Raw genomic sequence first — 11,875 nt, forward strand, 5'->3', positions numbered from 1 at the left:
TATATAATATGGGTGCTTTTTCCCCCTGTTTCCATCTCGGATCAACAACTGCAAAGGAAACAACAAACCAACCACAGGGTCACAGACATAAAACAAAAAGAAAAGAAAAGAGCGGACTAAGGTGAGAGCATAAAGGCAAGAATGACCGCACTTGTAGAGGCAGAGCGGATGGAGCGGGAGAAGGCGCTGATGGAGGCACAGCAGCGGGTGGACCGGCTGCGTGAGACAGTGCGAGTGATGGCCAACCGCCAAGTGACTCTGGTGGGGACGAAGCGGCGCCTCGGAATCTCAACGCGAGAGTTGACGCGCCTGTCGGCCGACCACTGCGTGTACGAGAGCGTCGGTCGCGTGTTTCTGCGCGCACCCGTGAATACTCTCATAGCAAAGCAGACGGAGCAGTCGGAGAGCTGCGAGGCGGAGGAGCGGCGCCTCTCCAACGAGAAGCAGCGGGTTGCAGAGCAGCTACAGAAGGAGGAAGCGCAGCTTCGCGAGGCGGCGCAGGTATACGTGGCTGAAATGAATGCGGGGCAGCGGCAGCAGCAGCAGCAGCAGCAGCATTGAGGCAGCGCAAGAGGGAAGGTGCCGAAGAAAAGAGCTGGGCCTGGCGCGGCGGATGCGATCACAGTTGCTGGGGTGAGTTGGTGTGGTGGCAAACGAGCAATGCAGGAAAAAAAAAATGAGAAGAACATGGAGCCTCATCTTTACCATTTTTAAATGGATGAAGCAACAAACAAAAAAAAATGAAAAGAGGAAGGAAAGAATCTCATAAGATGAACACTCTTTTTTTTTTCTTCACTGTCGCCCTATTGTGCCGCTTGGATGGAAGTGCCTTTTGCACCTCTGCTGCCCTTCATCTGCTCTCTTCTCTCTGCCCCAGAGAGGACTCTGCACCTCTCGCCTAAACGAATAATCACAAACGCATAAGGAGGGACTAAAGGGGCCTCCAATGCTGTACTGCAGCCGCATTCTTCTTAAGATGAGGGCACCACCTTTGGGCTACAGTCGCAGGGACTTTGTGAAGAAGCTGCGCTCGCCACGTGCGTCGAAGCCATGGCGAAACCGCAGTGCAGTGTCTGGTGGGCAGATTGAAGTTTCGTCGAGCACAGAGGACGGCGCAGTGGGGGACCTCGTTGCACGCCCACCACTTGGCATCCGTGACGTACGTGCGGGCACTTCTGCTGCTGTTGCTGCTCCTGGCATGGCGGCACTGCCAGAAAGCACCACCAATGCGGTTACTTACAACGGAGAGTCTGCGGCTGGACATGAGAAGAGCCTAGATGCACCGTTGGCGTCTCCACCCGCACCACTCGCCAGACTACCCTTCGGTAAGGCATTGGAGCTGAACGTGGAGAAGGTGAATACATACGAGGAAGGCCCTATTCCTTTGCACCTGCAGCAGTTCCGCCGAAGCAGGCGTGAGGCGGCGGAGTCTATATTACTTCCCCGCCACATTAACCGCCTGTTTCACAAAATCATGGGATGGTCTGAGGAGATTGTCGACATTGAGTCGGAGGGGGCATCACTTGCCACCAGCCAAGTCGAAAGTTCGGAACCAACACAAAAACAAAACCAAGAACAGCAACAGATGCAGAAGGATGCACCGCTTCTGAGACGGAAATATGGTAAACTCGCTGATAAGATGAAATATGGCGTGCTATTGGACAGTTACGAAAAGGATAAGTTCGCAATTGAGCACCAGTTGGAGATTGCTGGGGAGCGCTTTGAGCGTAAGTTCCTGGATTGGGAAGGCATGCACGTGCTGGACCAAGATCCAAGTGCCGCCATGGAAGAGGTGCGCGAGAGCAAGAGTTCAATTGTGATTGATCATCCGTCTTCCTTCCGCATCCCGTTTGTGAACAGAGACTGCTGCCAGGGCTGCGGGGCACTCCTCCAGGACAAGGATGAAAATGCGTTCGGCTATGTCCGCAAAGGTGATGTTGAGCGGTACATTATTGACCGGCAGCAAAAGATGAAGGCCCGGGCGGCGTACGCCGACCGTATGTCTGAGCTGCAGGCCCACTGGCAGAAGCACGGCCGCCATGTCGGCGAGGAGTGGCTAGACTTCATGACACAGGAGGAGTTCGACGCCTTCTACAAGGACCGCAGCGCGCCCTTCGTTTGCCACCGCTGTCACGCACTGGAGAATCTCGGCGTGGAGGGGCGGCGGCGTGTGTGGTCGGCGCCCGACTTCACAGAGAAGTTGCGCGCCCTGCGAGAGAAGAAATGCGTGGTAGTGCTCGTAGTCGACATCACCGACTTCCCTGGTTCGATGGTGTACGACCTGCCAGGGCTCATATCAATGAACAATGATGTCATCATCGTGGTGAATAAGATGGACTGTATTCGTAACCGTTCCTTCAACTATACGGGCAAAGATAGAGCCATCGCCAGCCGCCTCGTGACAGAGCGGTACGTGCGCCGGTGGGTGACTGACATCGCCGTGCAGTTTGGCTTGCCGCGCCACCAAATAAGGAGCGTCATTCCCATTTCTGCGAAACGGGGATGGAATATTGAGGCGCTCATTGCTGCGGTAGAGGAGACGTCGAATCTAAATCTTACCCGCCCGATAAAACCCATGCCGACTTACTTTGTTGGTGTGGCGAACGTCGGCAAGTCTTCCGTAATTAATGCCATTGCCCACAAGTTATACGTCCCGCTTCCACCACACCCGGAGAGCCGCAAGGTGTATTACACTAAAAAGTCCAGCGATGGATCAGAGTCAGTTTTTTGGCGCTGGCACACCCCACCCAACGTGAATCAAGCTGAAATGATTGACATTCCATCACGCCATGACAAGAAAGCATCGAAGCTGCTCACCGTATCATCTCTTCCAGGAACAACTGTAGAGGCGAACGCAGTGCGTGTGTCGTTAACAAAGGGTGCTTCAGGTGAATCAGCCTACCTGTTCGACACTCCCGGCCTTCTCCCACATTGGCACCGTAATTCTCCATTGACACTCCTGCAAATGCGCCGTACACTCATTCGAAGTTATCGCAATCCACAGTGCTTTATTCTTGTGCCTGGAAATACACTTTTGCTCGGCGGTCTTGCTGCAATCGACGTCGTGAAAGGAACATCACGTGGAATGCTTTTCATGGTGTACACATCGCAGAAGGTTCGCAGTGCCATCATTAACACTGAACGCTCTGACGATTTCTGGCAGGAGCAGCTTGGAAAGGCTCTTGACCCTCCCGGCTCTCTCGAGCAACTTGGGGAGTTGCGTCTGACCGAGTCGAAGAGCTACCTCTTCGAGTGCTACCCTCGACACCGCCGCCACCCAAAGGCTGATGTGTATGTCTGCGGTATTGGCTGGGTTTCGTTTTGTGTGAATGAAGCGTGCGATGTGGTGCTTCGGGTACGCACCCTGCCTGGCGTCATCCACGGCATCCGTGAGCCGCTGCGCTACAAGGACATGATGGCCTTCCGCGGCTGGCCCAAGTTGAAGCGGCGCTTCACCGCCGCCGGCATGCCGGGCGGAGAGGGTGACTGGGACAATTCCATCGCCACTGTCGTTCGTCTCACGGCGTCCTCTGCCGGGGCCGGTGAGCCAATAACGACAGCCGACGGTCAGACGGACAGCAGTGAGAATAACAGTAACAGCAACAGTAATGGTGAAAGTGACGGGGTGGGGGGTCCAGTCGCTAAAGTTGTGCACAAGGCGATCCTCCCGCGCCACGCCCCTGCATCATCTGCGGCCTTCGACGCCGTGCTGGCTGACCTCGCACTGGCGGGGAGCTTACCACAGACAAAGAAAACGAGCACACAGCGGTAAGGATTCTCCCATGACGTCACGCGCAGTTGAGGTACAACTCGTGGATTCTTCTTTTTTTTCGGGGGAGGGGCTTGCTCGCACTTTTACACACATACACACAAAAAAGAATCATCTCTTTCCTTCATTCTTGGAATCTCTGGTCTCCTACAGTGTCCTTGCTGTGAGATCGCGCGTGGAAGGGGTGAGCCGTTGCGTTTCCAATCATGCTGTCTCTCTTATTCATCACTTTCATTTCAATCTCCACCTATCGATCAATCAACAACAAAGAAAAAAAAAAGAAAAAAAGCCCGTTTTCAACTTCAGATTTTTTACCGCTACCCACAAACCCAAACAAAATGGCTTTTGAGGCTCTGTCTGGCAAGGTTGGCCCATCTATTTACCTGCTTTGCGTCTGCATCACATTCGTGTTCGTTGTGGTGTCAACACCGATTGCGCAATTCAAGGGCAAGGGTGTCACCGTTACTGGTGCCGGTCAGAAGGGGTCGTGCGTCACGTTCTGGGGCCTGAAGAACGACTGCAAGACGAACGGCTACACGCTCCGTCCTGCTGACATGATGTGTGAAGAAGGCAACACCCGCCTCCGTCAGGTGTTCCAGGCCGCTGAGGCGTTCTCCATCATCTCCATCTTCGTTGTGCTTGTTTCAGGCATTGCGGTCGTAAAGCAGCTTGCTGGGTCCTCGACGCACTGGATCGCCGTCCTTTCTGCCCTTTTGAGCGTTGCCACGGTCCTGATTCCATGGGCCTGCATGGCCGCTGTGCCCCATAGCAATATGTGCGGTGAAGCCTTCAAAGCCGCGTGGAAAGCCAACTGGAAGTTCAGCGCCGGGTTTGGTCTCTTCGTTTCCGGCTGGGCTATTCAGGTGATCGGTACGGCCTGTCTCATTCTCCTGAATTAATCTTCTGGGCATGCCGCCGTCTGCTTATATAGACGCAATCCACATGAACGGATCACTATATATCACGGGAGGGACCACTGCAAAGGAGAGAAAACGAAAATAAAGAAAATAAAAAGAGAACTATGTCCCCCCCCCCCATAGCTTAAAATAATTAATTCGTGCCATGAAAACGTAAAAACAAAGTTCCCCTCTGTTTCTTTTCATTATTGTGTATGCTCGATTCCGTATTTGTCCTCATCTCTGTAATGTGCGAATTGTTCGGTGACCACACATGTTGTCGCTGCAGTGTACATGTGTGGGTGGGGAGGGAGGGAGGGGAGGGGGCCGCGGAGGGCCGAGTCCCGGAGCAATAGGAATCGAAGCGGGGACCATGTTTCCTTCGACCGCGCCGCCCAAAAGTACGTGCGATGTTTTTTCGACCGGCTGCTGCTGCTGCAGTTGTTGCTGGTTGCTTGGGCTGCGGCGGCGGCGGTAGCAGATTAGAACCGCGGGTAAGCGAGCATATACACAATCTCTATATGTCTCTCTGGCTTAAAGACAAGAATAACGAAGAAAATAGGATGATAGAGACTCTTGTTTTTTTTTTTGTTTTTGTTTGTTTTCCTCTTTTTTATTTTCCTCTTGATTCAGCATGATGCACCTCTCTCCGGTTTTTTGTCTGTATTTCTTTTTTTTTTTTGGTTTGTATCTCCCTGCTGCGAATTACTTTTGCCTCCTTCGGTGTGCTCTGACGCGTTGAAGTGGTCTGGCGCCTGAGCAAACGGGAAAAAAAAGAAAGAAAGAAAAGAAAAAGAAAGGAGTGTATGGCGAAATAGCCCACGATGATACCAAGATGGCATTGAGGGTCATTTCCGTCTTCCTTTCTTTATTATTATCTTATCTGCATTGTTTTGTTTTTATCCTGCTCTCCTGGTGGCGTGCAAGAGTGCACGCGCGTCACCACCCACTTGTTCCTGCTTGCTGATTGGGGGCGGGACGCGCGGCAGGTGGGCCCGCGCCGCCTTCTTCCGCGCATGCACACACATATCCATATGCACACCCACCCACCCACACACACACGCATACACGCCCTGCAGCTGCACCAACATGCACAGACAAACAGAGCGTGGACTTCTATGCTCTTTGCCGTAACGGTGCGAAGGGCGGCGCTCACAAAGTCCCACCCGAGCATTGGGGTGTGCTCTCTGCAGCCCGCTCGGTGTGCTTCGTCTGGGTCACTGCCGTCTCCATCGTGGCAGCAGCTGTACCGGTTCGTTTCGCGACGACGGCGATGCACACCTGAAGCAGCAGCAGCAGCAGCGCCACCAAGCGCCATGTGGATAGAAGATATATGTGTATGTGTGTGTGTGTGTGTGTGTGGCGGGCAGGTGAAATGGGCAGTGGCGGCTGTGGGGCGGGCTCAGCGCACAGCCATGAGGAGAACGTAGGCGGAAGACGGAGGCTAGAAATAACAGAGAAAAATTTAGAATGACGCGAAAAAAAAACACACAATGATAAACTAAGAGACCCAGCAGAAATCGTAATACACCAAACGAACATCTTCTACGAAGTCGTGTTATCGATTGACGCGGTGTTTCAGAGCCTTTCTTTCGTGTGAACCTCCCTCTGTGTGACTGTGTGCTTGCCAGCATGTGAGCGGCGGCCGCATCGCTGCATCTGTGTGCGGCGTGAGTCGTGTGGCGCCATTGACGTTCTTCTCTCCTCCTCCTCCTCCTCTTGCCTCTCCCGCAACACCCAACTAACTAACAAATACACACACGCGATAAAAAAAAAGCCAGCAAAAAAGAGACCAGGGCAATCGTTGCATCTGTGGTCCCACCCTCACGACTTCATTGTGAACCCCGAACAGTTTTCACACAGGACACACCGCAGGATATTCCCCGCACGCGTAGCTCCAATCAGCAGCAATATTATCAAGAAGGGAAGTATTTACACTCATTCTCAAGGTATCCTGCTTTGAAGCATGTCGAAGTCAAAGTCGTTCTTCAACAAGCCGTACAGCAGGCACATTGGCGCAACAACGCTGCTTCTCGCCTGCGTTCTCTCCTTAATCTTCGTCGTCATCGGCACACCGCTCGGCGTGCTCAAGATGAAGGACCCACCGTACAGCTGCTACACACTGTGGGGTACGCGCCCGTGCAACAGCCCCAACTACGACGACCGCGTTGAGTGGGACCCGTGCACCGCCCGGCGTCACCGCTTCGAGTTCGGGGAGGCGTGCAGCATACTCTCCATGGCCTTCTTCGTCGCGAATTTCATCGCCTGCTGGTACTGCATCGGTGGCGCCGACATTAAATGGTGGATCGTCGGCATCTCGGTGTTTAGCATCGCCTCGTGCACAGTGCCGTGGGCGGTGGTGGCATCCATCTACCACGTGGAGTTCTGCGGTAGTGGAAAGTACACACATATGAACACCAAATACGACGCCGGTTTCGCGCTGCTCGTTACGGGTTTCGTCGTGCAGTGCGTCGGCGTCATTGCGTTCGTGGTGCTGGAGAAGCGCCCCGAATCGTGGGAGTCGGGGGGCGGCAGGAAGAACGGGCGGCGCGAGGATGACGAGGAGAACAACACACCGACCGCGTATTAAGAGAAAGATTGGCTTATATAGATGTCTGTCTGTCTGTGTGTGTGTGTGTGTGTGTGTGCACACTTGGCATAAATGCGTGCGCACGTGCACGTCGTGCGGCCAAAGCCGGAAAATGACAAGAAATAATTTGCCTGCGAGCGTGACGTAATGAAGGGATGAACGCGGGGCGAAGGGAGAGAAGCCAACTGAACGAGACAAAACAGACTCCCTTCCCCCCAAAGAAAAAAGAAGAAAAAAAAGAAAACAAAGCAATGCCGGGAGAAACTCTCTGAGGAGGGTCACAATAAAGACGGAGAGGCTTCGTTTTCTCTGGTCGGGAAGAAGGCAGTGAGGGGGGAGATCGCCACCGTAAAGGCGTCCACGGCAACAAGGCCATGCGCACAGGTGAGAGCCTCGATGTGTGTGTGTGTGTATGTCTTTCTCCGGGTGCTGGTGTGTCTGCCCATGTATCTGTGGTGGTGCCTAAGGGCGAGACGGCAACTCCCTGACTGACGCTGGGGGGAAACTCATGCCCTTCCCCCGTCTTTCCAACCCCCCCTTTCCTTTGACAACCTTTCCCCTCTCCCCCTTCCTTTAATTATTACTTTTTTGTTTGTGTATGTGGTTTGTTCGTTGTTCTGCCTCTCATCTCGCCCTCTTCCCCCCTCGTGGACCGAGAGAAGTAGACTTGTGTGTGCACCAGAACCCCTTCCTGTCGCGCTGCGGTCGACTCGATCACAAGCGGAAGCAGCAGCAGCAGCAGCAGCAGCTGTTGCTGTTCCTGTGTTGGTGAACTGTACCCCCTCCCACCTCTCTCTTGCTGCTCCTCCCGGCCTGTATGTTTGGTCAGCGCCCCATATATCTCCCAGATACTGTGGTGCTGATGATGGTGATGCCGGTGAAGGGGCAGTGTATTGCATGCGCGAATCAAAGAATAAGGAGGAAGCGATCGTAACGGAAGTATATATTAGGCAGGGAGAGAAACAAGAGGCTACCCAAGGCAACGCACAAGAGGCACGTGTATAAACAATATAAAAAAAGATTGTGACTCGCCCCTCCCCTGGCCTGTATTTTTTCCCTTTTCTATTACGATGAGTCTGCAAAGTAACGGTGGTGATCACCCCCCTGTTACTGTTAACATCTTCTTCCTCTGTTTTCTTGTCTTTGACCACTTCCGCCTTTTCTCTTCCCTCTCCAGTGCTGCACGTGGAAGCGGGGAAGGGGCACGGCGGGGGGAGTTGATTGGCAGGCATGACGTACACAATATATCTTCCCAAGAAGAGGGAACAAGAGAGAACGGACAAAGAACACGGGACGCACGTGTGTGAAGAAGAAGGAAAAAAAAAAAGAAAGCGCAGAGTGGGGGTATGAGGTGCCAATATCTCGGGAAGTAAACAAGGAGAACAGAGGGAAGAAGAGGGAAGATGACAACGAGCAGTTAGAGAGGCATGAGGCGTGCCATATCGAGAAGCAGAACCTTTGTCTGCTATTAGAAGGTCTCTTTCTCCCCGTATACGCTATGTATATGTATATGTATACAGTGTATACCTCTTAGAGCTCCGTGCTGACTTTTTGTTGTTGTTTTTGTTGTTGCGGGGCCTCACGCCAAGGCAGAGAAGAAACAAAAAAAAAAATACCACCTACGCGCCACTGGTCATGGCTTGTGCTGCACATGCCCAAGAAGGCGTGCACACGCACACCTACACAAGTGCCTGCGGCGCATACAGCTCAACTTCTTCGGCTTCTCACTCTACAAACAAACAAAAAAAAGGTAGGTGCAACCATTCGACATTTATTTTTCGTATATTCCCCTTGCAAAACGGGTGATAATGCCTCCAACAGCGGGAGAAGGGAACAAGGGGAAAACTGTGCTTGTCACTGGCGGCTCCGGCTTTCTTGGCAGTCACGTTGTGGACCGTGCGATGCGTGAGGGTTACATTGTTGTCGTTGTTGACAACTTGTATACGGGTAGGAAGCAGAACACTGCCCACCACATCGGCAAGGACAACTTCCACTTTGTCCAGCACGACGTTCGCTATCCTTACCCAGAGGAGGTGCTGCGACACAAGTACAGCTACATATTCCACCTAGCCAGTCCAGCGTCTCCTGTGCATTATCAGGCGGATTGCATCGGCACAACACTCACCTGCGTGAACGGGACATACCACTCCCTGCTGCTGGCACAGCGAGACGACTGCCCGGTGCTCATCGGGTCCACTTCAGAGGTGTACGGCGACCCGCTGCAGCATCCACAAACCGAAGAATATTGGGGAAACGTGAACTGCACTGGCATACGCAGCTGTTACGATGAGGGAAAGCGATGCGCAGAGTCGTTGTGCTTTGATTTCCACCGGAAGCACGGGGTAAAGATCCGCGTCGCCCGTATTTTCAATACATATGGCCCACGCATGTGTTTTAATGATGGGCGAATCATAAGCAACTTCCTTGTTCAGGCGCTTAGGGGTAACGATATCACAGTGTACGGGACAGGCGAGTACACTCGTTCGTTTCAGTACTGTGACGACCTCGTGGAAGGTTTCTTTCGTTTGATTCAGCACCCTACCGAGATTGGGCCCGTGAACCTTGGCAACCCCGACGAGCACACGGTGCTAGAGATGGCGCAGGTGGCGCGGGACATGGTGCCTGGCACCAAGTCACAGATTGTGTTCCTGCCGCCTGCGGCAGACGACCCGAAGCAGCGGCGCCCAGACATCACCAAGGCGAGCCGTGTGCTTGGCTGGGCACCCGTCGTGCGGCTTGCGGAGGGCCTCCGGCGCACCGTCGATGAGTTCGCCGAGCGCATAAGTAAGGGTGAGTAGGATTTGAATTTGCGTGGACGCAATGGAAGGAGATTTACATGGTGGCTATGCTTCAGACCCCCCCCCCCCCCCCCAAAAAAAAAAGGAAAGCTGCCAGTGTTAGGCTCTATCTTTCTCATCTTTGTCTTTTCCAGTGGTGTAGCCGTTTCTCACGGACATCCTTTTTTTTTTGTCATCTTTGTATTGCAATTGGTGGGTTTTATGCACTTGTGTTCTGCTGCTGTGTCTGCATCTGCGGGCGTGCGAACGTGTGTGATATGATTCAGGTTATTCTTGTCCCTGTATTAATCTTATCTAACGCGCGAATACACGCGCACAAAGAAGAAGAAGAACAAAAAAGAAGTATATATTGGCAGGTATGTTGCCCCCAATGAAGCTCTACGTGCAGTGCAATCCACTGCTTGACATCTCGGCTGTGGTCACTGAGGATCTCATGACGAAGTACAGTGTGGGGCGTGCCGTCGCCATTCTGATGGGGAATGAGCAGCAGGGCATCTTTGAGGAGCTTGAGAAGAAGCCGGATGTCAAGTACGTCCCTGGTGGCTCCGGCCTCAACACGGCGCGCGTGGCGCAGTGGATCCTGCAGGCACCGAAGGGCTCCTTTTCCATGTACGTTGGCTGTGCCGCCGATGACCGCTACGGTAAAATCCTGAAGGAGTCCGCGGAGGCAGATGGTGTCACTATGGTGCTCGAGTACACAAAGAAGGAGCCAACGGGCAGCTGTGCCGTCTGCATCACGGGGAAGGAGAGGTCGCTTGTCGCCAACCTCGCCGCTGCGAACCACCTCTCGGAAGAGCACATGCATTCTGCCGAGGTGCAGAAGCACCTGGAAGAGGCGAAGCTGTTCTACCTTACCAGCTTCACACTAACTGTTAATGTTAACTACGTTCTGCATGTTGCTCAGAAGGCGCGGGCGGTGGACGGCATCTTTATGATGAACCTATCCGCCCCATTCCTTATTGAGTTCTTCGGGGAACAGTTCAATCAGGTGCTTCCGTACGTCGACGTCATCTTCGCCAACGAGGTGGAGGCACATACACTCGCCAAGGTAAAGAAATGGGACGCACACAATGTCCCAGACATCACAAGGCGGGCGCTGCAGGAGCTGCCGTACTCAGGTACCAAGAACCGCTTAATCGTCATTACTCAGGGCGCCCACGCCACTGTTTGCGCCACGAAGGACGAAGTGTTGGAGGTGCCGGTGCCGCCGCTGGACACTGCCAAGATGGTTGACCTCAACGGCGCCGGCGACGCCTTTGTGGGCGGCTTTCTGGCAGCCTACGCCCTTGGGCGCGATCTAAAGTGCTGCTGCGATGCCGGTCACTACGCCGCACAGACGGTGATTCAGCACAGCGGCTGCACGTACCCCGAGAAGCCGTCTATTACTCTGTAAGGAAAATGATACCGTACGCATGCTGCTTCACCATCCTCTCCCCAAATCACCGATGAGGGGAGGAGGAAACAGAGGGGAATTGGAGATGGTAACAGCGGCCTTAAGCATGCTTTTCATTATTAGTGTTATTTTGCGTGTGCGCGAGCGGGCGCTCATTCACCCGGGTCTTGCTGATTGTGTTGATTGGATGAGAGGGGTGTTTCCAATGCATCAACGAGGTGGGTGGTGTGATGGACGGAGGCCTCCAGCGCGGCAGGAGCATGGTTGAGGTTTAACTCTGGGTTGCGTGTGCTGTAATGGAATTACGCAACATAACAGAAAAGCAAAAAGAAAGCAGATTAATGTGGGAGGATGGGGAGAAGTGGTCGATTAGTTCTCCCTGGCGTATGTGGCTTGCATTCCATGATAATATATATATATATATATATA

The 11,875-nt window shown here is 53.3% G+C and overlaps 7 protein-coding genes across 7 annotated transcripts; all 7 read left to right on the forward strand.

Moving 5' to 3' along the window:
* Window positions 1–141: 141 nt before the first annotated feature.
* Window positions 142–561, forward strand: DQ04_05371000 (hypothetical protein; the record flags this gene model as incomplete). The annotated part of the gene is made up of 1 exon (XM_009314143.1): window positions 142–561. One exon carries the CDS (start codon window positions 142–144, stop codon window positions 559–561), a length of 420 nt encoding a protein of 139 aa, XP_009312418.1.
* Window positions 562–946: 385 nt separating this feature from the next.
* DQ04_05371010 (hypothetical protein) lies at window positions 947–3,772 on the forward strand (the record flags this gene model as incomplete). Its single annotated transcript, XM_009314144.1, has 1 exon — window positions 947–3,772. The coding sequence occupies one exon, from the start codon at window positions 947–949 to the stop codon at window positions 3,770–3,772; it is 2,826 nt and encodes a 941-aa protein (XP_009312419.1).
* A 335-nt stretch (window positions 3,773–4,107) lies between these two features.
* Window positions 4,108–4,668, forward strand: DQ04_05371020 (amastin; the record flags this gene model as incomplete). The annotated part of the gene is made up of 1 exon (XM_009314145.1): window positions 4,108–4,668. The coding sequence occupies one exon, from the start codon at window positions 4,108–4,110 to the stop codon at window positions 4,666–4,668; it is 561 nt and encodes a 186-aa protein (XP_009312420.1).
* A 1,115-nt stretch (window positions 4,669–5,783) lies between these two features.
* Window positions 5,784–6,095, forward strand: DQ04_05371030 (hypothetical protein; the record flags this gene model as incomplete). The annotated part of the gene is made up of 1 exon (XM_009314146.1): window positions 5,784–6,095. The coding sequence occupies one exon, from the start codon at window positions 5,784–5,786 to the stop codon at window positions 6,093–6,095; it is 312 nt and encodes a 103-aa protein (XP_009312421.1).
* A 536-nt stretch (window positions 6,096–6,631) lies between these two features.
* Window positions 6,632–7,255, forward strand: DQ04_05371040 (amastin; the record flags this gene model as incomplete). Its single annotated transcript, XM_009314147.1, has 1 exon — window positions 6,632–7,255. The coding sequence occupies one exon, from the start codon at window positions 6,632–6,634 to the stop codon at window positions 7,253–7,255; it is 624 nt and encodes a 207-aa protein (XP_009312422.1).
* Window positions 7,256–9,063: 1,808 nt separating this feature from the next.
* On the forward strand, window positions 9,064–10,053 carry DQ04_05371050 (dTDP-glucose 4,6-dehydratase; the record flags this gene model as incomplete). The annotated part of the gene is made up of 1 exon (XM_009314148.1): window positions 9,064–10,053. One exon carries the CDS (start codon window positions 9,064–9,066, stop codon window positions 10,051–10,053), a length of 990 nt encoding a protein of 329 aa, XP_009312423.1.
* Window positions 10,054–10,423: 370 nt separating this feature from the next.
* On the forward strand, window positions 10,424–11,446 carry DQ04_05371060 (putative adenosine kinase; the record flags this gene model as incomplete). The annotated part of the gene is made up of 1 exon (XM_009314149.1): window positions 10,424–11,446. One exon carries the CDS (start codon window positions 10,424–10,426, stop codon window positions 11,444–11,446), a length of 1,023 nt encoding a protein of 340 aa, XP_009312424.1.
* Between the last annotated feature and the right edge of the window lie 429 nt (window positions 11,447–11,875).

Source organism: Trypanosoma grayi (genome assembly GCF_000691245.1).
Source record: "Trypanosoma grayi strain ANR4 Tgr_537_V1, whole genome shotgun sequence".
Classification (NCBI taxonomy): domain Eukaryota; phylum Euglenozoa; class Kinetoplastea; order Trypanosomatida; family Trypanosomatidae; genus Trypanosoma; species Trypanosoma grayi.